Source organism: Paroedura picta, chromosome 7 (genome assembly GCF_049243985.1).
Source record: "Paroedura picta isolate Pp20150507F chromosome 7, Ppicta_v3.0, whole genome shotgun sequence".
NCBI classification, from domain to species: domain Eukaryota; kingdom Metazoa; phylum Chordata; class Lepidosauria; order Squamata; family Gekkonidae; genus Paroedura; species Paroedura picta.
Window position 1 is genome coordinate 69,042,056 of NC_135375.1, and position 26,952 is coordinate 69,069,007.

The 26,952-nt window shown below is 41.5% G+C and overlaps 1 protein-coding gene across 4 annotated transcripts in view; it reads right to left on the reverse strand.

The window, feature by feature from the left end:
• PCSK5 (proprotein convertase subtilisin/kexin type 5) overlaps positions 1 to 26,535 on the reverse strand; it is a 290,087-nt gene extending 263,552 nt beyond the window's left edge. The window contains exon 1 of one of the 4 annotated variants that reach the window (XR_013232545.1): positions 25,717 to 26,527. Coding sequence is in view for 2 of the 4 variants with exons in the window: in XM_077344762.1 (XP_077200877.1) it covers positions 25,717 to 25,920 (204 nt within the window). In the remaining 2 variants the exon portion in view is untranslated. Of the gene's footprint in view, positions 1 to 25,716 lie in introns of all 4 variants that reach the window. The other 3 variants (XR_013232546.1, XM_077344762.1, XM_077344761.1) reach the window with 3 other exon arrangements.
• Positions 26,536 to 26,952: the final 417 nt, after the last annotated feature.

Sequence of the window (26,952 nt, forward strand, 5' to 3'; positions counted from 1 at the left end):
CAATGTCTTTAATGTTTTAATTTTTATTAACTGCTGAAAGGATGTATATTTGTGAGTGCTGTAAACTGCCCCAAGGTGACCATTCATGAGAGTGTGGTATAAAATCTCAAATTAAGTAAAATAATTTTAAAAAATTCTTAATAGCTTCAACCATTTTGCTAATTGTTATGGGGCCTTTCATAATTGGTCTTTGTTTTTCTGTTAATTCTGACATATTTTGCCTACAGATAAAATATTTTATTTTTTCCACTGGGACAACATAACCCTTAAGAAAATAGGTATAATATCTATGAAGAGCCTTTTGAAAGTTTTCATTATCAATATACTTCTTATCACCTTCTTGAATAGTCAAAATTGTCTTCTCTCTCTCTCCCTCTCTCCCTCTCTCTTTCGCTCTCCCTCTCGCTTTCTCTCTCCTTTCTTAATTTATAGCCAACTACTTTCCAGATTTCTTTGCAAATTCAAAATGTCTCCACTTTACATAATTTAAATTCACTTCCATTTGTTTCACTGTTAACATGGAAAGCTGTTGTAAAATGTTTATGTGGCTTTAGATCTTAACATTGCCTGGATCAATTGTTAATTATCTCTTTTTCTTAATCTCATCTGTCATCATTTGAAATTTCTTTTTCTTTCTTTTTAATTCAGTATTCCATTGTATATAATATCCTCTCATGAATGCTTTACTAGCATCCCATACTATTCTCATGTCTGTGCCTTTGTTTAAATTAAATTCAAAATATTATTTTATTTTTTTCTTAGAACCTCACAATATATTTTCTTTTTGCAATAAGACTTCATTTAACTTCCACCTATATACATTTACTTGCCTTTTGAACATCAAAATAGGATTATGATCAGAAAAGGACTTTGGTAAAATTTCTGATTTTGCAACATTTGAGACCAAGTGTTTTGATATCAAGAACATATCTATCTGTGAAAACCATCTATCTTTCAGAAAAAGGTGAATTCTCTAGAATTACCATTCACATATCTCCAAATTGTCTATAAGATCAAAAGAGGGACTTATGCCATTTCATTGTATATTTTGTCACTTTGTGGTCCTGTCACTCCATTCTAATCATCCATTGGGCACCAATAATCATAAGAATCATAAGAATCATAAGAGAACGTTTCATGCAAAGATGGGTATGATAAGGGACCAAAATGGTAGGGACCTCACAGAAGCAGAAGAGATTAAACAAAGGTGGCAAAATTATACAGAAGAACTATACAAGAGCGAGCTTAACATCCCTGATGACCACAATGGGGTAGTTACTGACCTGGAGCCAGACATCCTGGAATGTGAAGTCAAATGGGCCTTAGGAAGTCTGAGCAACAATAAAGCTAGTGGTGGTGACAGCATTCCAGTTGAACTATTCAAAATCTTAAAGGACGATGCAGTAAAAGTTCTACACTCAATATGCCAGCAAATTTGGAAAACTCAACAATGGCCACAGGATTGGAAAAGGTCAGTTTACATTCCAATCCCAAAGAAGGGCAATGCCAAAGAATGTTCAAACTACTGCACCATCGCACTAATTTCTCATGCTAGCAAAGTTATGCTCAAAATCCTACAAGCTAGGCTCCAGCAATATGTGGACCGAGAACTTCCAGAAGTACAGGCAGGTTTTGAAGAGGCAGAGGAACTAGAGATCAAATTGCCAACATACGCTGGATCATGGAGAAAGCTAGGGAGTACCAGAAGAACGTCTACTTCTGCTTCATTGACTATGCTAAAGCCTTTGATTGTGTGGAACACAACAAATTGTGGCAAGTTCTTAAAGAGATGGGAATACCAGAGCATCTTATTTGTCTCTTGAGAAATTTATATGCAGGTCAAGAAGCAACAGTGAGAACTGAACATGGAATCACTAACTGGTTCAAAATTGAGAAAGGAGTTCGGCAAGGCTGTATACTGTCGCCTTGCCTATTTAACTTGTATGCAGAGCACATCATGAGAAATGCGGGATTAGAGGAGTCACAAATTTGGATCAAGATTGCAGGGAGAAATATCAACAACCTCAGATATGCAGATGATACCACTCTAATGGCAGAAAGTAAAGAGGAACTAAAGAGCCTGTTGATGCGGGTAAAGGAGGAGAGTGCAAAAGTTGGCTTAAAACTCAACATCAAGAAAACAAAGATCATGGCATCCGGCCCTCTCAATTCATGGCAAATAGATGGGGAAGAAATGGAGATAGTGACAGATTTTATTTTCCTGGGCTCCAAGATCACTGCAGATGGGGACTGCAGCAAAGAAATTAAAAGACGCTTGCTCCTGGGGAGGGAAAGCTATGGCAAATCTAGACAGCATCCTAAAAAGCAGAGACATCACCCTGCCAACAAAAGTGCGTTTAGTCAAGGCTATGGTATTCCCAGTTGCAATGTATGGCTGCGAAAGTTGGACCATAAGGAAGGCCGAGTGTCAAAGAATTGAGGCTTTTGAACTCTGGTACTGGAGAAGACTCTTGCGAGTCCCTTGGACTGCAAGGCAAACAAACCGGTCAGTCCTAGAGGAGATCAGCCCTGACTGCTCTTTAGAAGGCCAGATCCTGAAGATGAAACTCAAATACTTTGGCCACCTCATGAGAAGGAAGGACTCCCTGGAGAAGAGCCTAAAGCTGGGAGCAATCAAGGGCAAAAGAAGGGGACGGCAGAGAATGAGGTGGCTGGATGGAGTCACTGAAGCAGTAGGTGCAAACTTAAATGGACTCCAGGGAATGGTAGAGGACAGGAAGGCCTGGAGGATCATTGTCCATGGGGTCGCAATGGGTCGGACACGACTTCGCACATAACAAATCATAAGAATGTTTGGAAGTAGACATTTTGATGATTTATCTGTGCACCACCAATTCAGTTAAAGCATGGTATTTCTTACAATCACTAAATCAAGAATATTTCTGTACAGAATGATAAATAATAAAGCATTTTTCCTTACTAGCCTCAAAAAGTTCTCTCCCACATGGGCTTTGATTTAAGAACTGAAGTAGACAGTATTTATTTGCTTTACTTTTCACTTATTATAGTTATTAAGCTAAAGTACAACATTTAATCTGCTAGTATGAGCCTCCCTCCAATTAGTGTAGATCAAAGAGGTTACATATTTTAATGAAGAGCTTTTTACTGTAGAATTACTGCACAGCTGTAATATAATAGTCACAAATTAAATTAGTCCTAACTTTCTTAAATATTGCATTTTAAGATATAAAGGGAATAAAACAATGATTTCTTCTACCACCCATTGCTGATGTGAGTGATGAAGACAGCTCCAAAATAGCAGCCAAACAAATTCACCACAGAGCTACTAATATTGAATGTTTGCCTAAAGCTATAAGGCCCCCATTTGGTCAGTAGCAGTTTGAAGGGGAATCACTGTTACAGTTTAAAACATTGCTATGCAAACAGTAATAAAAGAACAACATAAGTCATATCTCAGAACAATTATTTCTGTATAGAAACAAAGTGAGTTTTAGCCACATAGCTTTATTCAGTATCTGTATTACTTGTGAACTTAGGGAATGAAGAACTCTACACCAGTTAGAATGTGGCCACAGAGTTAAAAGCCAGATGTTACAGCTGAGATGGAAGATTGCCAGATGAAAAAGGAATCTAACAAGCTAGAAAAAAAGATGTTTGCTAAGCTGTAGTTATGCAGGACAAAGTCTATTATCAAAACATCTTCTGTATAAGGCATATAGGAGCAAGAAATAAATTAAGCAGCTTTTGGTTAAACTAGATAGAGATCAGAAGTTCATTCCTGGGAATCTCTGCATGAATGTGTTAAGAAATTGGGGGCATAGCTTACAATAAGTAATTATTATTAAAACAGATCAATGGTAATTATTATTAAAACAGGTCAAATATTATTAGAGGAAAACAGATGTTTTATTAACCATTTGTGGCTGAAGTTGCTGTTGTTGGTATATTTCAGGAAGTTGATACAACTGACCTTTTGACTTAGTCTTCAAAAGCAATAAAAGTATTGCACTAGGTAAAGGTAAAGGTATCCCCTGTGCAGGCACCAAGTCATGTCTGACCCTTGGGGTGACGCCCTCTAGTGTTTTCATGGCAGACTCAATATGGAGTGGTTTGCCAGTGCCTTCCCCAGTCATTACCATTTACCCCCCAGCATTAAGCTGGGTATTCATTTTACCGACCTCGGAAGGATGGGAGGCTGAGTCAACCTTGAGCTGGCTGCTGGGATTGAACTCCCAGCCTCATAGGCAGAGCTTTCAGAGTGCATGTCTGCTGCCTTACCACTCTGCACCACAAGAGGCTCTAAGTATTGCACTAAATTGAACTATTTGGCCTTTAGAGCAGGGGTAGTCAACCTGTGGTCCTCCAGATGTTCATGGACTACAATTCCCATGAGCCCCTGCCAGCATTTGCCCATGAATTGTAGCCCATGAACATCTGGAGGACCACAGGTTGACTACCCCTGCTTTAGAGAACATAGTACTCCATGGCAAAAAAAAACAAAAACAAAAAACACAGAGACATCTCAAGAAACCAAGCTTGGTTCTATGCTTTCCAAAGCAGCAAGTGTACAGATACGTATGACAAGGTTTCTGCTTTCTTCAGGGCAACACTAACAAGCTGCAACCTAATAATGTTCTCTACTACTTACATGAATGGTTAGCCACCTTATAGTTTGCATTGATGCCACTGATGCCTGTGGATGTGATAATTAGGGTTGGTAGATGGCAGCCTGATTAGTTAATCAGTGTATGGGAACATATGGGAGGAAATGTTCTTTCACATTCATGGATCCCAGGACATGAAGGGCTTTAAAGATTATAACCAGCATCTTGAATTGAACTCAGAAACAAACCAGCACTCAATGAACGTGCTTCAAAATGGGCAAAATATATTCCCTTCAGGTAGCCCTGACAATAATCTGGCTCCCACATTTTGTCTATAAATGTAAACCTTTCAGAAATTTTAAAATTAAGGTGGAATACAGAAATATATACAGTATTAATTTTGTTATCAATCCTAAACCTATTTTACAGCTTTTTATATAAAATGAATTATGTAACTCAGTTACAAAGTTTGTGATAAAAGTATATCACTAGCTTTTTTAATAAAATTTAAAATATAAATACTTTTTCTACAAGTAAAGTTATGATATTTCCTATCTTAGAGAAGCCGTTACCGGTATAGCCCAGGCTAGTCTGCTCAGATCTGATATCAGAAGCCAAGTACAGCTGGCCCAGGTTAGTGCTTGGATGGGAAACCAGACAAAGAATACCAGGGTTGCTACACAGAGACAGGTCAATGACAAAACACCTCTGAACATCTCTGGTCTTGAAAACCCTACAAGGTCGCCGGAAACTGGCACTTTCTACCACCACATTGGAAAATGCAAACTTTTACATGCTAGGCTACCTATAAAACAGGGTAAGAATATGTATTCATTTTAGTTATATGTACTTTGACTTAAGTTACAGTAGATGATGAACCTAAGCAATTATGCTAGAGGATTCATAGAAAGTAAGAGGTTTGCAAAGGAACTCGAAGGAAGTGAGATTAAGGATATCACAGAGGGGGAGGATTCCAATGTGTGACAACAATGAAAATAAGGAAGATTTGTTTCTGGGAGCAGAAGTCCTTTAACCAGTTGAGAGGTCTGATTATGGGCATGGCTATAGTTATGGGATATGGGACAAGAGACATAAAGAGGCCAAAAAATCACACAGTATTCTTAAGGATGAAACATTTATCCCAAAATCTAAGAACAGAAAGGAAGACACTGTAGGAATTTATGGAGGGACATCACATTTTTAGAGAAACATAACAGAATTATCTTGATGACAGTGTATATTGGATAGAAGGCTCTGGAATAACAACAGAAGACTATTGAGAAGGGTTATAGCTAGGGATGCCAGCCTCCAGGTGGGATCTGAGGAGCCCCAGAATTATGTCAGAATTATACAGATCAGTTCCTCTGAGGAAAACAGATGTTTTGAAGGGTGGACTCTATGGTACTTTACCTCAATGATCTTCCTGTCTTCCCCAGATGTCAGAGAGTAAAACAGAATTTTTACCTAGAAGGAAGCTTTTCTGCGGTGATGAATAAGGAGTGACATGATGTGAAGTGGCAGACTGTTGGGAACAGGAAAAGATAAAATAGATAAACCCAAAGCTTTGTACTTGGTTCTGCAAATTGGATGTTCATATTGTCAATAGCTATGAGAATATATAAGGAACAGAAGACTTTGGAGGAAAGCTGAAACATGGGTTGCAAAAACCTCAAAGGATTTAAATGGATTTCCCAACTTTAAAAAGCCTTATATTGCATCATTAGTAACAAATGTTTAATCATCATTATATGGGAGGGGGCATTATTAATTTGCATGCTGACCTTGCAGAAATAAAGCAGATGGTTGCTGTCCATGAGCCATTGGAGAGGCTTCAAGATCTGGTGGGGAGACAGAGCTATTGTATCCAAAGCACTGCAGATGAAATAAGACTAGAACTTTCTTCTTCTGTTTTGGATGGCTAGCCTTTCTCTAACCCATATTTATTGTATTACTTGCTAATGTATTCTTGGTTTATTTTTACTCCAAATAACTAATTCAAAAGGGAATGCAGTCATATGCAGTCAGAGGGACCAATCGGCAGGCGCGATTGGTCCCTCCGATTGTCTGTGCAGAGGAAGGGTCCAATCCGGACCCTTCCTCATCACGGACACATCCCGCCCCATAACCCCTTAGCGCTTTATTTAGTCTGCGGCGCCCGCAGCGTCGCGGGTAGTGTTTAGATATGTTGCCTAATTATGGTAGGTTGACCAATTTTTAAAATCACTGTCTTTTTTAGTAAAGGACAAGTGGAAACTCACAAGAAGTTTGTGGGAGCAGGTATCCCATCTCACCTACCTCTGCTTTCTCCCTTCTCCCTCTATCTCAGTCTCCTCTCTTTTCCACTCCTGATACCACTTTTCTTACTCTATTGCCTTTCACTTTCCCTCGCTTTCTACCACCTACCCATCACTCTTTCTTCTACTGCCTCCACACCTCATTCTTTTCTTTCTCCTTCTGCACAATCAAAGTCAGGCTGAAAGTAAGTGACTAGCCCAAAATAGCCCACAGAGCTTCCACAGTAAGCTGAAGATCTGAAGCTGGATCTTGTGGATCCTACTCTGAAGCTGTAACCACTTAATCACACTGTCTTTCATAGGGTGGCTGCTGTTGTGGTATCAAATCACATAGAGGCTGCTGTCAGGTTTAGGGTTGCCAGTTTCCAGAATTACAACTGAACACCAATCAACAGAGATTTGTCACCACTGGATAAACTGACTGTCCTGTAGGCTGGACTCTGGTATTATAGTAGCCTCTCCCCTTCCCAAAACCTGCCCTCTACAAACTCTTCCATAAAATCTCTAGGAATTTCTCAATCTAGATCTGGCAATTGGAGTCAGGCCTGGCCCTAATTAATCTTCCCTCAAAGATCAAAATAGACCTAGAAAGAGCCTTGCCCCCTCTCCCACTTGATCTGCAAGGTTTACTCCCAGGTAATTGTGCATGTGACTGTAACTTTAGATTAAGCTGAGTAGATTTTAACATTGGTAAAGCGAGACACCATTGACGGGGGGAGGGGGTTCTTGATTAAAATTTGGTCTATATGGAGCAACAAAAATTTTCAAAGAACGCATAGAACGCAAAAATAGTATTGTAATATATATATTTTTAATTTCAACATAAGTACAATTTGCCAAGTACCCCCAGATGTCCCTCCAAAACTGAAACAATCTGGTCACCTTACTTTAGATACAGTTTACATAATTATAGTAAGGTACTTTTTACTGAAAAGCCCAGGTGGGCTATGTATTTTCATTTGCACCTGATCTGAATTGTTTAGTTAATTAATGAATCCAAGCAAGTTTATGTAATGTAGTCATTACTATTTAAACTTGAATTTTGCTCTTTAAAATGGTCATTTATGTAAGCTAGAGCTGTATAATTAAAGATTTAGCTGGTTCTATAAGGTCATTTTATTCTTCTTAAATGTTACTTTCTTTACTTCCAACTCATTATTGAAAGCCCACTTTTTTCTAAATCTCCTGTCCAACATCTTTTCAAGTTTGCATTTTTAACATGGACAAATTAAGCTTTTCTTATTTGTAATACTGAACTTTTGTAAACAGAGTCTGAATGCCAATCCTTATCTACAGGTTCTCATTATTTTGCTGCAATTTTTACATTCAGCCCTTGCTACTGTCATTAAATTAAAACATATTTATTTCAAACAACTGTAAAGTAAATATTAACAGTGCATTTGAGTCAGACACGTGACAAAACCTAGGGCAGGGGTTGTCGAACTGCATCCCTCTAGATGTCCATGGACTTCAATTCCCATGAGCCCCTGCCAACATTCGCTGGCAGGAGCTCATGGGAATTGTAGCCCATGGACATCTGGAGGGACACAGTTTGACAACCCCTGCCCTAGGGTTTCATCATCTTAAAACAGCCCCGTGGCGCCGCAGACTAAATAAAAGAGTAAGGGCCCCGAAGGCGGGCCCTGTCCAGGATGAGGAAGGGTGCCGATAGGCCCCTTCCACTGGACTGACCAGCGGAGGGCCCAATCGGGAGGCGCAAAGCGCCTCCCGATTGGCCCCTCCGCTGGTCAGTCCACCCCCAAGCTGCCAATCAGCAGCCGCGCGCAGCGTGGCTGCTTATTGGCTGCTTGCCCGGCCAACAACCAATTGGGAGGCGCGAAACGCCTTCCAACCTGCCCCACCCCCCACCAGAGCTTTCCTTCGCTCCACGGCGGCCATTACTTTGCTGGCCGCCGAGAGCGAAGGTAGGCTCCCTGGCCCCCGCCCCTTAAAACGCTCCCCAAGCCCCGGGGCCTGAAGAGCGTTTTCCTACATGGGGGGGAGGGGAAGCAAACCCTCCCCTAGGGCCTGCTGTATTTTTTGGACAGCAGGCTCTACTGCTAGTGTTCTATAAAGCAACTCTGTATCTGAAACACAATCAGTTTGTTTCAAAGCATCTGATATGAAACAAGGACATAACTTCTAAATATGAATTTCAGCTAGGTTCATAGATATTGAAAATGCAGAATTGGCACACTGAGTTAAACTTCAAATGTAATGTCATAGAGAAATGACACTTTCAAAGGGCAGATTAACGTTTGCCAAACAGCAAACTGGCATAACTGTCACGTCTAGAATTCTTTCTTCATTCATGGTTCCAGCCCTTACAAAGATTTTTAAAAATCTGTTGATGAGCACAAACTTGGAAACTATAGGACTTCTCCACGTTGTTTTGTTTTGTTGAGTTCATGTTTATGTTGCAGTGTTTATGCCTTACTGTTTATTCTTAAACTCTGCAATTGTATTAAAAATGTCTTTGCAATTTCTAAAGGCCATTGTTTGATGGAAACCCTGGAAAAGCAGTTCTCAACAGTACGCTGAGATTATACATGTGTACATTTGAAGAGATAGGGTGTGTTCTAAGGTTGCCAGCCTCTAGAGAGGCCTAGATTTCTCTGCAGAGGGCACTCTCTACAGTGCAGCAATGATTTTATGTGAAATCCTTTCCCAAATACTTCCCTCCACAGGCATCATCCCCCCTCCTGAACTTCCAGGAATTTTCCAGGCAGGGATTGACAACCCTATTCCAATGCAAATAAAAAAAATGGAAGCTTTGTAAACGCAGAGTTATTCAAATGAACTAAGATATACTTTGATTTAGGAATGGCTTGCAGAATACTGTTATTTAATTAGGCAAACCTCCCTTGCCACCTCAAATGACTCAAGATACAAGGTTTAAAAAGCAATATAGTTATTATTGGGTGTCAGGCAGAAAATGCACTCCACACCTATTCTCCAGTTAGTGATCACTGATTGGCAATCATTTACCAAGTACAATTCAGGCTGCTAATTATTATTTACCGAGGAGTTAATGGCCCTGGGCCAAAATACCTGAATGATCACTTCTCCTGCTATGCGTCACGCTGACAATTTCATATATATGGACAAAGTCTTGGGAGGGTACCATCCTACAAATGTGTAAAACTGGCAATTGCCTGTTCCTGAGCATTCCCTGTGATACTTCTCACTTTGTTAAAGTTGTCATCCTCCAAGTGGCACCTGGAGACTCCCTGCTATTACAACCGATCTATAAATGAGAGAACAGTTCCCTTGGAGCAGATGGCTACATTGAAGGATGGACTCTACAGAATTACCGGGGGTGGCCAAACTGTGGCTCTCCAGACATCCATGGATTACAATTCCCATGAGCCTGCAGGCTTATGGAAATTGTAGTCCATGGATGTCTGGACAGCCACAGTTTAGCCACCCCTGCATTATACCCTGCTGAGTTCCCTCTCCTCCCTAAACCCTGTCTCCCCAGGTTCCACCACAAAAATCTCCAGGTATTTTCCAACTCAGAGCTGGCAACTTTGTACTTTGTGGAACAGCCTGCTTGAGGAGGTCAGGACTTTTATTATTCCACAGAATATGTAAAACAGAACATTCAGTAAGGCATTTTTATGAAGGAATTAGAACTGCAGCAGAATGGAAGAGTCTAGGATTGTGGCCTTTATAATGGAACTAGTAAAAAAGCCCACTGCAGTCAAAATGCAGTGGCCGCTAGGAGGGCAGGCCATGAGGGCGGCGGGGCTCTGTGGGCTGGCTTGGGAAGGTCAGGTTTGTGCTGTGGGGCCGGGGGCTCGTGGCCTACCTGTAGTGCGGTAGGCTGCCAGGCCGTGGTGGAGGGCGGCGGCACCGGCGCTGGGGGCTCCTGAAGTATGTTGGTGGTGGCGGAGCTCCCGAGGCATCTTCCGGAGGGCGGCAGTGGCTGGGTGGGGCGAGGGGGCGATGTCCCATTGCGGCGGAGCAGCGACGGGCGAGCGCGGCCACATGGGCCCTGGACGACGACCGCGGCCCTGCCCCCGCCGCGGCCTGACGCCGGCTCGGCCAGTCTCCTTTGATGCAGGAAGAAGTCGATGGGCGGCGGTGGCTGGGCGGGCCGAGGGGGCGATGTCAGTTGGCGGCGGCGCCTCCGGGCTCGACTCAGGCGGAGACTCAGACATGCGACTCAGGCGGCGACTCCGGGATCGACTCAGGGTTCCCTCGGGCGGTGGCCAGACGCGGTGAGAGGCTCTTCGCTTTGCGCCTCCGACGCGCCAGGCCAGCGGCCAAGGGAGCAACTGCGAGCTGCGCTGTGCGCGGCTCACAGTTGCTGGGGCTGGGAATCAGAGGGACCAATCGGCAGGCGCGCAGCGCCTGCCGATTGGTCCCTCCGATTGTCTGTCATGAGGAAGGGTCCAATCCGGACCCTTCCTCATCATGGACACATCCCGCCTCAGAACCCCTTAGCCTTTTATTTAGTCCGTGGCGCCCATGGCGCCACGGGCGGTGTACAGATAGGATTGTGGCCTATTGCAATTATTCTAGTTATTATCCTGCTTTTACTGGATTGTCCTCCATGTTTCTAATTCTACTTACTATATTGTATAGTATAGTACACTTTATCTCAGGCAGTTTTTTAAAAATTCTGCACTATAATACTGCAGGTGTCTTAAATTGAATGATTACAGTTCATTCAAAGTAAATAAAATTAAAATAAATTATTTATGACTGAATGGACTGTGAAGGATAAAACACTTAACTATTTTGTTCAGGCTTGATGGTCTAGAGCCAAATTCCATAGTGAAAGCTGTCTAAGCCTGCTTTAGCCAAATCGATTCTGTGGAACTAAAAAACTGTCAAATTTATTCAAGCTATTTTCAGTCCAGAGGAGGAAGCACATTTAATAATGTAAATAGATTCTATCACTATTGCAATAATCCATACAAAATCAAAAAGGGATGTAACCTTAAAGTGCAAAAGTATCTACATACTGCAATTGAATTTTTTTCCTACCAGATGGCAGGATAACATTTCTTTGTGGGGTGCTTCATCTTACAGACTGCCAGTTGATCTGGCTAAGAATATCACAATTCTACTAAAGTACAGCACCAAATAAAGTAAACTTTCACTTATATCAATGTTAAGGGAAAGCACAATACAAAATCCATGAACTACAAAAAGCGCTCAAAGAACTTTCCGAAGAACTTGCACAACACTTGTGCATCATCTTCGGAACCACTTTCAGGACTGGAGATGTCCCGGAGGACTGGAAGAGAGCAAACGTTATTCCGATCTTCAAAAAAGGAAAGAAGGATGACCCGGGAAACTACAGACCAGTGAGTCTGACCTCTGTTGTGGGGAAGATAATGGAGCGGATATTAAAGGGAGCGATCTGGAGGACAATTTGGTGATCCTAGGAAGTCAGCATGGATTTGTCTCCAACAGGTCCTGTCAGACCAACCTGGTTTCCTTTTTTGACTGAGTAACAGGTTTGCTGGATCGTGGAAATTCAGTTGATGTCGTTTACTGGGGTTTTAGTAAAGCTTTTGATAAGGTTCCCCATAATGTTCTGATGGATAAATTGAAGGACTGCAATCGGTATTTTCAGATAGTTAGGTGGATAGGGAATTGGTTAGAGAACCGCACTCAAAGAGTTGTTGTCAATGGTGTTTCATCAGACTGGAGGGAGGTGAGTAGTGGGGTAACTTAGGGCTCGGTGCTCGGCCCGGTACTTTTTAACATATTTATTAATGATCTAGATGAGGGGGTCGAGGGACTACTCATCAAGTTTGCAGATGACACCAAATTGGGAGGACTGGCAAATACTCCAGAAGATAGAGACAGAGTTCAACGAGATCTGAACACAATGGGAAAATGGGCAAATGAGAACAAGATGCAATTTAATAAAGATAAGTGTAAAGTTCTGCATCTGGGTCAGAAAAATGAACTACACTGATAAGCATGTTATTAGGTAGTTATTGGTAGTTATAAAGGCAAATACTATACTGGACCATAACAATAGTACGATCAGAATGAAATGTCCCTGATCTGGGTCAGAAAAATGAAAAGCATGCCTACTGGATGGGGGATACGCTCCTAGGTAGCACTGTGTGTGAACGAGACCTTGGGGTACTTGTGGATTGTAAACTAAACATGAGCAGGCAGTGTGATGCAGCGGTAAAAAAGGCAAATGCCATTTTGGGCTGTATCAACAGAGGCATCACATCAAAATCACAAGATGTCATAGTCCCATTGTATACGGCACTGGTCAGACCACACCAGGAGTACTGTGTGCAGTTCTGGAGGCCTCACTTCAAGAAGGACATAGATAAAATTGAAAGAGTACAGAGGAGAGCGACGAGGATGATCTGGGGACAAGGGACCAAGCCTTATGAAGATAGAATGAGGGACTTGAGAATGTTCAGCCTGGAGAAAAGGAGGTTGAAAGGGGACATGATAGCCCTCTTTAAATATTTGAAAGATTGTCATTTGGAGGAGGGCAGGATGCTGTTCCCATTGGCTGCAGAGGAAAGGACACGCATTAATGGGTTTAAACTACAAGTACAACGATATAAGCTAGATATCAGGAAAAAATTTTCACAGTCAGTAGTTCAGCAGTGGAATAGGCTGCCTAAGGAGGTGGTGAGCTCCCCCTCATTGGCAGTCTTCAAGCAAAGGTTGGATACCAACTTTTCTTGGATGTTTTAGGATGCTTTGGGCTGATCCTGCGTTGAGCAGGGGGTTGGACTAGATGGCCTGTATGGCCCCTTCCAACTCTATGATTCACAATGCAACAGAAAATTGTAATGGCCATTGTGGAAAATCTTGGAAAACATACAAATATTGTAACTAAAAGAGCCTCTTGTGGCGCAGGGTGGTAAAGCAGCTGACATGCTGTCTGAAGCTCTGACCCTGAGGCTCGGAGTTTAATCCCAGCAGCCATCTCAAGGTTGACTCAGCCTTCCATCCTTCCGAGGTCAGTAAAATGAGTACCCAGCTTGCTGGGGGGTAAAACAGTAATGACTGGGGAAGGCACTGGCAAACCACCCTGTATTGAGTCTGCCAAGAAAACGCTAGAGGTCGTCACCCCAAGGGTCAGACATGACTCGGTGCTTGCACAGGGGAGACCTTTACCTTTACCTTTAACTAAAAGCTGTGGAAAAAATAGTTGCTTGGAACTTACAAACCACAAGTGCATGGTACCTATGGAGGCAACAACTGCCTTCAATTTTCCCCAGCAGCTACATCATGCCATGGTACAAGAATCAACAAAGAGAAAGGGGAAATTACCCAAGCAAAACTACCCATGAGATAAGGTTGCCAGGCCGAGCCTGGAATATTGCAGGAGGGTTGAGAGTGGGGACATGACAGGTATGATGTTACCAGTGTTGCTACATTACTTCCAGATACAATCTTGAACTGTCAAAGGGTAGCATTAGGGATCACTGAAAATTCGATTGTGATTTCTTGACCTACCCTTTGTCACTTCCAGCTAGTTTTTTTCCCCTTCAGCCTCTAAGCATGGCAAGCAATGGAGCTTACCAGTAAGAGAACCCCCACTACAGAGGAAGCCCAGGCAAGCCTATCAAGAGAGCCGGCATGGCATACTGGTTAGAGTGGCAGGACCTAGGATGACAGTCAGAGTCCCTGCTCTGTTGAGTGACCTTGAGCCTGTCACAAACTCTCCATTTATCCTAACATCACAAGGTTGTTGTTATGAGGATAAAGCAGAGGAGGGGGGAACAATATGACAAGACACTTTCAATACCTGGATTTTTATATGATAAGCAATACAGAGGGAAATATGTATGCTGTTTTGTCACCTTTCCATGTATTTATCAGCAAAATATCTTATGGTTTGTATCTATACTCTTGTGTGGATTAGAAATAAAATTATTGGAATTAATACAGTTTAGCTGATATACATTAAGAATTTAGGTTCAAAGGAATGAAAGCATTTGAAATATTGGTATTGGGTCTGAAGTAAAATGTGGACCTGGTTATTCAACTTTAGCATAAAATATCCATTTGCATTTATTTCAAAACAGAACACACTATTCATGGTAATTGATGCAGTAGGCTATAAATATCATGCTGTTTCTATGGAACACTTAATAACATCATCAATAAATATTTTGACACTGGATTTTGCCTTACAAATCTGAAACTGGCAATGACTGATCAGAATAACTACAGTGTTTTCATTTTACTATCTCCAGTATCATCAGAGTTCATAAACCCATTCTCCATCACCAACTTCAATACAATTTACTGAGAAATAATAAAGCTCTGACTCATGGGTATTATTAGGAATGAGTTCCGTTCACTAAGTGATGTGTTGAGGTATTAAATATCCATCACAGCAGCTCATTCATTCATTTTATCAGCATCAACTGCCACAGCAATAAAACCGTAACAGCCCTCTTAGACTTTGTTCTGAATCAAAGTCTGTTCATGTGCCCATCTGTAAAACAGATTTAACAAAGCATAGAAAACAGCAAAGGTTTCTCATTTCAAGATATTTTGTTAATAACATACACAACATTTATATTTAATATAACTTTATGCTGCTGCAGGAATAGATATTCAAAAAAAATTTTTTTACTTGACTTCAAGCCTATTTGTTCAATTTCATCAAACAATGAGTTAATCCTAATATTTAGAATGTAGTCATTCAAAGAGAGCCAGTGTGTGAAAAGGTATGTTAAAAGACTGGCATCCTTATTGATAAATGATAGCAGTAGGACAATGGTACATCAAAGGGCTTTCTAAGGCAAGGGATGGCTTTTGCAGCATGCATATCTAAGCTGTCAAAAAACTGAATAGTACTGTATTCTCAAAATATTATCATTTGGGCAATGAAAGTTAATTTTATCTCTTGTATTTGTTTTAATTTTTATAGAATATAAAAGCTACAGAGTACGTATAGGTTAAGTGAACCTGTGGCTAAGATGCATTCACAAAGCAAAATATGCACAGATCATTTTTAATGTACTATACCATACCCCATAGATTAATTAATATATAGAGCTCTAATGATAAACAAATACATTAATATAATAAGTAAATTAAGAGACAAAGACATGAAGCGAACTATCATTACAATACTATTAATTTAATCATCTCTCATTCACCCATTCTGGGGGGAGAGAGAGAGAGAGAGAGAGAGAGAGAGAGAGAGAGAGAGAGAGAGAAACTGCAGGGGGGGGGGATGGAGCAGCAGTGGCCTGTTCCAGCCCTATATTTGGTACTGGGGTGGACATATGGGTAACAGTGGCATCAACTTGCTCCAGCCCTGTTTCTGGCATTGGAGTGGGGGTGATGGAGTGGCATAGGCCTGCCCTATCCTTGTTTCTGGCATGGGGAGGTAGGGATGTTGGCGTAGGCATGCTCTGGCCCCATTTCTGGCACTGGGGTGAGCATAGGGCAACAGAACAGCATAGGCCTGCTCCTCCTCCAACTCTGTTTCTGGCATGGGGAGGGGGGGCGATAGAGCAGCATAGGCCTGCTCTAGCCCTGTTTCTGCAGGTTCCCACTGCAAGCTCCCTTTGGTAAAGAAGAACAAACTGCTAGCTAGCCTAGGATGTAGGTATGGTTCTGTCCACAAATCATCTGAAACTATTTCTGTGCTGTGGGAGTGACCTGGTTATGACACATCTGGTAGGGGTGTCTTAGGTAGCCTCCTGACATCATTTCTGGAGTTTCTCGAAGCCTGAGCCGTCACCTCAAGAGCCATGCCAATACCAAGCTGGATCACTATGTGACAGGGAGGAAAATGGTGGTAAAACTGATATTTGGCCGGCAAACAAAAATGTGACAGATCATCTGCAAACCAAATCCTGGTTTTACAAGTTTGCCATAGCTAAAATAAAATATGTGTTGTGGTTGTTTTGAGAAGAGCTGCTACAGTGAAAGTTCTATAATCAAGCAGATAATTTGCCATTGATGCTATTACATATTTCTCAAGAACTGTCACTTTCAACAGATGGAGAAAAATTAAAATTACAAATCCATATATATGTGTGTGTGTGTGTGTGTGTGTGTATCCACACAGAGAGAAAGATTAATCGAAATTTAGCGTTTTGAACACAGATTGACCTTACAATTTTATCATAGTCAAAACCTCTCTGGATACTTGCCATAGTAATAGGTGTTAAAACTGAATACACAGAATATAAAGCCCTATTATGAGAGAATCCTTTTTTATTTCAAATCACGTTGTTCAAATGTAAAGAATGGCAATATGGGGAAAACTGCTGATCGGGGCACTCTACTGTCATAAAGGTAGAAAAGGTAATTGCCATTTATATGGCAACACTTGTTCGCTTTTTAAATGTCTGCCTTCACATCACCATTTCTGCTAAATGTACACTCACATGAACAGCAAAATCAATTGCTGTACTCTTTTGGACTTTTTACAACTATAAAATATAAACATATATGCTTCAGATATTAAAATATATGTATTTTTGTACATTATGTTTAATGAGCTGCCTTTCATTCTGTACTAACAATTTACTTTACCAAACAGTTCTAGGACTTAGCTGGTAACTTGAACTGGATTCATGATTTTAAATTCATTTTATTACTCACTTCTCTTCCTTCCCTTATACTGATTTTTCCTCTATCTTACTGATTAGATGGCCTTCCTGACAGCTTCTCTCCTTTGATTGTGTATTTTGATGCAATTATGTGCAGTTTCATATAGCCTCCCAGAGGCATCAAATGTTGCCCATGGTCAGTGCATCACTGAATGGTACAGTAAGAAATACAGGTGGGCCAGCATAATGCAATAACATCAGCTCCAGAGCTTACCAGCTTTCTCATCCCACAAACAGTAATACTACAAGCCATCATTTGTATAGAGTGTTTCTGGTTATATTACAGCTATCAGTTCCATTTGGTCATTCAAACAGAGATGTTGTTTCTCAATACTGCTTAAAGGCAGAGGATATTGTTCTGCTTGAGCCAATCTAGAAAGGAATGCAACATTATCGATTTGTGCAAGTAATATTGCTTGCGAAAAAAAATCTGTTATGTTCACTTTGGAAATCCTTGTAATGTTTTTTGTGGGCTCCTCCAGACTCCCTCCCAAGTCGGTGGGCACAGGAGATAAAGGTAAGGCCACCCAGTGACCCCATAGGGGCCAGCACAGCCTTTGTGCACTCCACCATCCTTCTTCCTTTTTCCCCTGTCTTTTTCTTTTTAAAGGTTAGTATTTACATAGAAATGAAGAACAATTAAGTCACAGAAAGTATATGCTTGTACGCCTAGTAAGTATATATTTATACTCATACTATGAATCCTTTTGATAATTTATCCCTATGTTCTTATATACTTCTCTGAAAAGATGTCATCAGAAGACATAAAACTGTGGGGCAGGAATCAAATTGTACTAGAAAAGGTAAAGTACAAAAAGATTCATCAGTTCTTTAATTCCCAAAATGTACAATTCCAGAATGATATCCACTCTGTACTTCATACAGAGCCACATTCCCAATGTGTGTGTGTGTGTGTTTGTGTGTGTGTGTGTACTTAAAGTGATGTCATCACAGCTGATTTATGGTAACCCTGTAGGGTTTTCAAGACAAGAAACTAACAGAGGTGGTTGGCCATTGCCTTCTTCTGCATACCATCAACCAAAGAAGCCACGTTTATTTCCAATGGTAGCTATTTCAAGGCAGGAACTACCTGCCAAACAAAGCCCCACCAGACAAGGGCCTTACCCCCATTCCTGAAATATGTGCTCATTCTTATGTTTCTGCTTTCTCTCCCATAATGTCTCATACCTGAGCAAGGGGAGGAGGAACAACACCCAGGAAGGTCACAGTGCAGGCGAGCATCCTAGTGCCCATTGTATTCCCGGGTACAACAGGCTTTGCCTCTAGTTTTCAATAATTGCTGGTAATTATTCACATTAATTTCACCCCAGAGTCTCCCACCGAGTCTTAGCATTTGGCTGTGCTGCAACAATATGAAGCCAATACAGGATTATAGTAATACTATATGCATGCTGCCACATAGCTAGCCAGTTTCAGCTATAGATTTGGAAGGAAACCTTATCTTCACCCTGAGTAGATGCTGAGGTAAATATCCGTGCTGCAGTGCAAGCTCTTCCATTTCTGTTGTAATACTCTTGAAAAATTACTGAAAGTTAACAACTGTTACAATTGTAACTGGTGTAGAGTAGGATATTTTAACTCTTGAAAGGAGTTTTAACTCTTGAAAGCTTATACTCCCAAAATCTTGTTAGCCTCTAAGGTGCTACTGGATTCAAATACAGATGTTCTAACTCAGTTTAGCTTTTCTCGGTATTAAATCACTAATATTATGTTCTTAGTTTGTAAAATGTATTCATTGCCTTCTTCAACAAAAAACAAAACCCCAGTCATCTGTTCTAAGAATCTCTTCCCAAAAATCATTCTAATTAGTCATCAGTTCTGAAGAATTTCTTCATACTTTCTTATCCATAGTTCTCTATTCCTTTGGGCCTTTGAACTGCAACTCCATCATGTTAAAATGTGTATTTCAAAACTACCACTGACTGTAAAGAGTACAAGGTTATTATATGTCATTGAGAAGTCTCTTTTAAAAAAGACATCAGCTAGTTGGTATCTCTTTTTAATATATTAGTATACTATACCCATTCATATCTTAAGCCTTCTATTGGGGGAGTAGTATCCTCTCCTATGTATATTATACAATGAAAAGCTTATCCAAACTTCAGTACAATTACCTTGTCTTTATAGGATATACACAAGAACCCTCAAATTACAATAAACACACATAAGAGCCAAACATACAATAAGACGGAAGATTCTTTAAAACTTATCTTACTACATTATCAAAATGCAAAATACCTACAGAGTATATAAGATTTTTGGTTAGTGCTATACTTCTAACTGGTTTTCTGTCGATTTACAAGTTATTTCTCTGTATCTAGCATATTCTTATATCGGTGTTTTCTTGTGGACCCTTAATTGTACTGAGAGCATAAGAAGAACCATACAGGATTAGACCAGTAGTTTATCTGGTCTAGCATCCTCTCTCACACAATAGGCAACCAGCAAAAAGGCTCAGAGGCCTTCTACTGGTGATGCCACCTGGCACTGTGGGGGCAAGTGAACACCATACCTGTAGTCCATATTTTCTTTTGCAGGTTGCTTTATTTACCAATCTCCACTTTGCCCAGTGCAGGGTTAGAGTGCATTGCACAGAAAAATCATGACACTGCAACCTGACTCCTCCTTCCCTCTTCTCCAGCTAGCCTCTTCTGTTGCCCCTCCCTCATGTTTTATATTCCCAGGTTCACAGTAGGATATGTAATGGTATATCTTGTCATATCTCTGAAGCTGGTCAAGGTTAGTATTTGGATGGAAGACCACCAAAGAAGCCTTTGCAGAGGAAGGCAAGGGCAAATCACCACTGCTTAATCACTTGTCTTGAAAACACCATGGGGCTGCCATAAATCAGCTGCAATTTGATGGGATTTTACACACCCACACAGCTTCACACCTGGCTCTTGAGCAACTACTACCCTCCTCTTCTTTGCTTCTTGCTATCCATAGCCATGCCCTGCCTCAATCCACATAGGTCCAGAGAGTCACTGTTCTTCCATTTAAGCTTGCTCAGTTTTAATAAATAAATACACATTATTCACAGGCCACAGTTACACTGAACATAAATGACTCTTTTACATCATGCTAGTAGAGCTGGAATACTCCTCATATCTGGAAAAGAACATTCTGTTCCTTGTTTGTATCTTTATTAGCCATTTGGGGGGACTATGGTTCCTCTTACCGAACTCCTCAGATGTTCACCTTCTGAAAATTGTACGTTAAATATAATCCTACTACTTTTTAATCTACATTTTTATAATCCACATATCTCCGTTATGAGTTTTTTAATGATACAGAAGTTAAGCATCTTCAAACTTATTACTTTAGACACTGTGCTATTGCCCTTGTTACTTTAAATCACATAGTATATAATAACAATGTTTGACATATAGTAGTTATAGTGATCTTTCCCCCCCCTTACTCAAAAAAGCTGGGAATTATCAGAATCTTGTGGAGAAAGAATTTTAATTGTAATATATGTTACAGGAAAGAAAATTCCAGGAAGATGAACACATAATCTTCAGGTTGTTTTAAAGTTTTGTTGCTGAATTGATACTAGAGGACAAGAAACTCAAAATAGTTTATAGTGATAGTGGGCCTCCTTTGTTTGGATAGGATTAAGTAAACTTTCAAATTGAACAATAACCTTAATGAAGCAGAACTGAAAGGTAGCAGCTTGTCAAGAGAAAGATCTGTGTATAGACTTTCCTCATATATGATACTTGCAGAAACATCTAGTATAGACAATATCAAACATTTCTGGCAAGAAACTAAGAATTCAAAATGTGGTATGCGGAATACAACATGTAGTATGGTGTCACAATGCTTATCACATGGGTGAAATTATACAACATTTAGGATCTTGTACAAACTCATGTAGAAAAAGGACTATGAAAAATAGCCTGTTGCCCATGGGAGCACATTCTGGTCAATACCACCATTCCCCTTATGACCTTTTACTCTTTATCCTAAAAGAAAACAATGCCTTTAAAAGTTAGCATTTGCTGTCTTATGGAATGCAAAGAACAAGAAGTGAACTTTAGGTTGTTATGTCATAGCAATGACAATAATCTGTAACCTTCCACTAGATAATGTATGTTTATGAACTGAACTTTATGCCATGTCTTTTAAAAGAGAAAGAACAGGAAGGTATATTTTGTTCATTATTATTGCTACTATTAACACTTGCAAGCACATTCCTATAATTATGATTGTGGGTTCCATAAAAGATATGCACAGAAGTTACTGACACATGCCAGAACTTTTTAGCAGCTTTGGGAAAGGAGACATTTGATAAATGGACATCTTCTATCAGCTCCATTTGAATTGATCTTGTTATTCAGCGAATAAACTGAATTTTTAAAAATCTCACTGGCAGCTATTTACATTCTCTACTACTGCATTACATGTGTGTTTAGGATTAGACCTCTGAGGAAGGCCCATTTGGGGGTTGAAACACATTAGGTCTAGCACTGTATGGTGCATATCATGTTATTTCAATGACAATGATTAGCATTTGAACTTGTCTGTTTTTAAGTTTTTAGCTTTATAGTAACATTTATTTATTTATTGTGCAAAGCTTATAATTTTATATTTTATATTTTATTAAACCTAGCCTTTTTGGTCCTATCCATAAAAGACACCACCTTATGCAGCTTGTATGTCTCATTTTGAAAGGTATTAATGGAACTAAACAAACATAATAGCCCTCTCTATGGTAGGGGAAACATCCATCAACAGACAATCTTGACATCCAAAATAAATAACATATATGAACATTTCCCTCCTTTTTGTGTTTCAGGTCTAATAATAACAACACAATAAAGCATATACTAACTCTGTTTTATCATTACATATACAGGATTCTTAAACTGTAGTACTGTTCACAATAACCCATGATTATATACAAAATGGAATAAACATATACAGCGTGTACCTTAATATTTATTCTGTCTTTTCTGTTTATTTCTTTTCCCATTATCAAATATTTATACTCTTGGCCTTAACCAGTATTTTAACAACACTAGGGACAAAGCCCATTGCATTCAGGAATACAATGGGTGCTAAATTTTTTTGGGGGGGGGGATGGAAGAACTCTGCAGATGCCCTCTCCCTCCCCCCAGGACCTGGAAAAGCCCGCTGGGCAGGAAACTCATGGGCAGGGACAGCTCTCACGTAGCAGGCATCTGTAGCCTCTGAGCCTCAGAGGGAAGTGGAAGGAGGAGAGGTAGTCAGGGGTGGGGGACGGAAAGTGATTGGCTGGCTGCTGGACAGTCAGGCAAGCTAGTTGGAGGAGGAGGCACTCAGGGGTAGGACAGCCTCCGTGAGTGGGTATTAAGTGCTGAGTGGCATTTAAGCCATGAGACCAGCTTGTCCTCCTAGGCATTACCAGAAATATTAAGTGGAACAGATTACAGGTGGGATGTGAATTTCCTTGTTATTCTATACAAGTGTTCAGTTATATGTATTCAGTGCTTTACTACATTAATAACTGCAGTAATATTTGTATAGCTACCAAATGTGTTGGAATTATACCTCTATAAATCTTTAATTCAATTTCTTCATATAAAGAAAGTAAAAAAAAACCCTTTTGCTCAGATAGCTATGCTTCAAATGTGAACATAGAAGTTAGATTGAACAATACATGACATAGTATATACATACAGTAAAACAAGTTTAGTACCGTGGATATTATAGCATAGCAATATTTACACTTAAGACCAGTAGTATAATACAAAAATTTTCAAACTATATACTTTTGTGTGTGAAAGCTCATTATTTCAGTGTTATCTGATGAAGCAAGCTTAGAAAGTTCATATCCTGGAACATTTTGTTGTTTTTTAAGATACTATTGGGCTCAAGCTCTACAGACTAACATGGCTACCCCCCCCCCCAAAAAAAAACCTTTATAGTCAGAGTATCTGCACTGGTGCTGCTACTTGTTATTTCACCAAGTTGTTTGATCAAGTAATTTGACCAAGAACAACTACTTCTGTTACAAAGTGGCCATAAATCATTCTTTCTTGACACTGTTTTTACAGTGTATACAGCTTCAGTGGCAGAAATAAACTTCTATGATGTTAACAGTTTTACAGCACCCATGCATGCACTAACACCATATTTCCATAAAAGATGAAGGAAACTCTTCATACTTCGGGCTGTTGTAAGCTGTTTGGGAAAATTCACTGTAATCATACAGTATGTGTGAACCAATTTTATGGCACAAATAACAACTGGACAAGTGCTACTGTCCTTTGATCTGAGTAAGTGAGACAAAACTATGATAATGCAGCTGTATTTTGTAGATTCCTACTGTATCAGATAAAGGATTCTACTGTACAGGTTAAAGCATGCAACGTAAACATTTTAATTAGTGTAATAAAATGTGTTAAACAATAGAGAGCACAATTCTGTTCTGGACTCATAAAGAATAAATGCAAAAGGCTACTATGTGTTGTTTCAGCCAGGCCATTCTTTGCATTAGGTAACATGTTTCACACCTCAGAGGGCTAAGTGCCATGAAATGCCTGAAGTGCTCTCCCAGAGAACTGGTCAGAAATCAGAATCCTGTGATTGTTTCTCCCTCTTGTGCAATTATGCAGCAGATGAGTGTTTTCTAAGTTTGACCAGATCCAGTAATTTATTTCCTTAGGGAGTGCATGGACCTACACAGTTCCAAGTATTTTCTCACTGATAGGCTTTGAATCCAGTTAATTCCAGGTGCTTGTTAACTAAACATCTGAGAGGACTCTGTAGATTCCAGGTGTTTCCCAAAGTTATAGTAAACAAGAATTGAACTGAATTTCAGAGACTTTTAAAAAGAATACCCCTAAAATTATATCCTGGACAAAGAAATGTCATGATACTTAAAGGATCTTTGACAGAACCAGAACATTTCATTTGCAAAACTATTTTGTAATTGGGCAAAAAACACCAGGACATACAATGGCATATAGTAACCTCTGCAACTTTCTCCCTTTTTCAACTTAACCCTTTAGACAGCAAAATGGGAGCAGGGGGTGACATGGTGACTCCCAAATTTTTATATATAGAAAAGAATTTGAACTCTGTTTGAAAAGGCTCATTCTCAGATTCAGAGGTCTTATCACCTAATCATAAGTGAGGGAGGAGAAGGATCACATAACCTGATAAGAGAATGGCTGTCTTGTTTAATGTTCATAGGGATTCCTATTTATTATTCCTTCACATATTCCTGAGCCCCAGCTTAGCAGAGAAAAATTCCGGGGCTCAGCCCAAATGAACTTTGGCACAAATTAAATCCTGCCTCCTCCTTTTCTGTTGTACTGGCAGGAGCCCAGGCAAAATCTTGGACCCTGTATGCAGAGGGACACACACCATCTGCTTGTTGAAGATTTGATTTCCATTTGTTGAGCTCAAAGTTCAGTGCACAAAGAGCAAGGGAGAGTCTAGGACGTGAAGAAGGTCCAGATTGCAAACAAACAACACACTGACTTTTAATTATGCCTACACACACAAACTTTGTGTTCCCTGTAATCAAGTACCACAGTCCACTAAGTGCAAACCTGGAGAGAAGCAAAGCAAACATCAGAGTAGATGCATCAAATTCCTGCTTTCTGACTCAAGAGAGGGTGCCCCAGCCCCAGCCAGAGGGGCAGAATTCCAAAGGCAGCTGGGAAATCCACCTGGTTGAAAGTGCAATTATCCTCTGTATGCTTTCAGTTCCTTTCCAGCTCTGCATGTGAGGACCATATTTTACAAACGAGGAAAGGTAAAAACGGATTGACTGTTTCCACAGACAGTGTCATTCATTATTTCTAGACAAGTCATCTCTTTACAAGTCATCTCTTTACCAACTCCTTCCTGCCCAGAGAACACAGCTACCTTCCCAAGATCTCCCGAGTTTCCCCCGCGCCCCCCCAACAATAGAACCTGCTTCTGCTCTCCAGCCAATGTGTGCCTGCTCTACAGCCCGCCTGCCTTTCCCTGGCCCCAGCTCGCAGGCAGAGCCCCCCCCCCTCCCCGACAACCCCCTCGGGAGTTTTTCCAAAGGAGCCGCGGTGGAGTGCGCGCGCGAGAGGCAGACCTGGCCAGACCTCTACCTGCCCTTTGCGTCGCCCCCGCGGCGCGCCCTCCCTCCGGGCTCCCGTGACCTTTGTGACTGGAGGCGACGCGCCGAGTGAGGGAGCGGAGGGGGCGCCCCCCCCCCGCCCCGGGAAGCGGAGGAGAGCGCATGGCCTGCCGCCGGAGGGTTACCTGTCCTATATTGATGTAGCCGTACTTGGTAGCTATCCGGTTGGCTTCTTGGAGCCCGCCGCTGATCCTCACCGCCCAGTGGTTGGTGTACACGCGAGTCCTGCAGACGGGCAGCAAAACCCCCAGCCAGAGGGTGAGCAGGCACAGCAGATCCCCTCCGCTTCGGACGCCCCAGCAGGCGCCGCCGCCGCCTTTCCAGCCCATCGCCTCGGCTCCTTTCCACGGCCACACCAGCAAGCGCAGTCCCCCCGAGAGCGGGTCCTCTTGAAAACTTCCCCTCGCAGTTTCCTTCCTGCCTTCACTGCTGTCCAGACGCGCCGCTCACCTCCAGGCACCTCCACGGGCAGCTGCAGCCACAAGTCTTTCCAAAGTTACCTCAAGACGGAAACCAGAAACAGCCTGCGGGAGTGCATTGAACCTCCCTGAGGGGCTTGGAAGGCGAACGCCTCGCCACGCTTCCCTGCACCCTTCCAGGCGCGGAAAGTTACGGACCTTTCTCCCCCGCTCCCACTTTCTTCTGCCTCTTGCCTTGCGCCTCGGGGGGGTGGGAGGGGGGAGGGTCGTGCCTCTGGCTCGCCGTGCGAGTCCGAGCTGCCGTCCTCCTTTCCTTCCCCCTCCTCTTGTCCTGCTCTGCCTGCTCTCCTCACTTGCCCAGAGCAGAAACGGCGGCGGCGGCGGCGGCAGAAGCAGCAGGCAGTGTGTGAGTGTTGGCAGCCGAGCGCCTCAGTTCAGTCAGGCTGTGTAACCTCCCCCCTCCCCCCCCCCAGCCTTCTGGAAGCGGGGAGTGCGGAGTGTGCGAGTGGAAATGGCAGCCTGCTCTGCATGGAAGAGACTCAACTCCCGTCCAATGCCAGCGGTCTCCCGGAGCACGCCCGGTCCTAGCGCTTCCGGATTCCGATGGTGTTAGAAAGGCTTGATCCGCTTTGGTTTGCGCAAAGTCACCTTTCGAACAGATCTTTAAAATAACCCACAACAGTGAGGAAGACGGGCGTTTTTTAAAAGTGAATAGCCATGTTGGCAGTCTGTCGATTAGAAAACAAAAACCCGCAAGACTTGTATGAGAACATACTGGGGCTAAGTGGAAGTCACATAAGTAGCAAGCTAGCTTTCGGGTTTCACGGAACTCTCCCTCTGATCTGTACATTAAACAAACAAACAAACAAACGCTCTTGGTAGAGATCAGGCAATATATCACAGTTTTGGTGGAGTTCAGGGGGAAAAAGCTCAACAAAACAC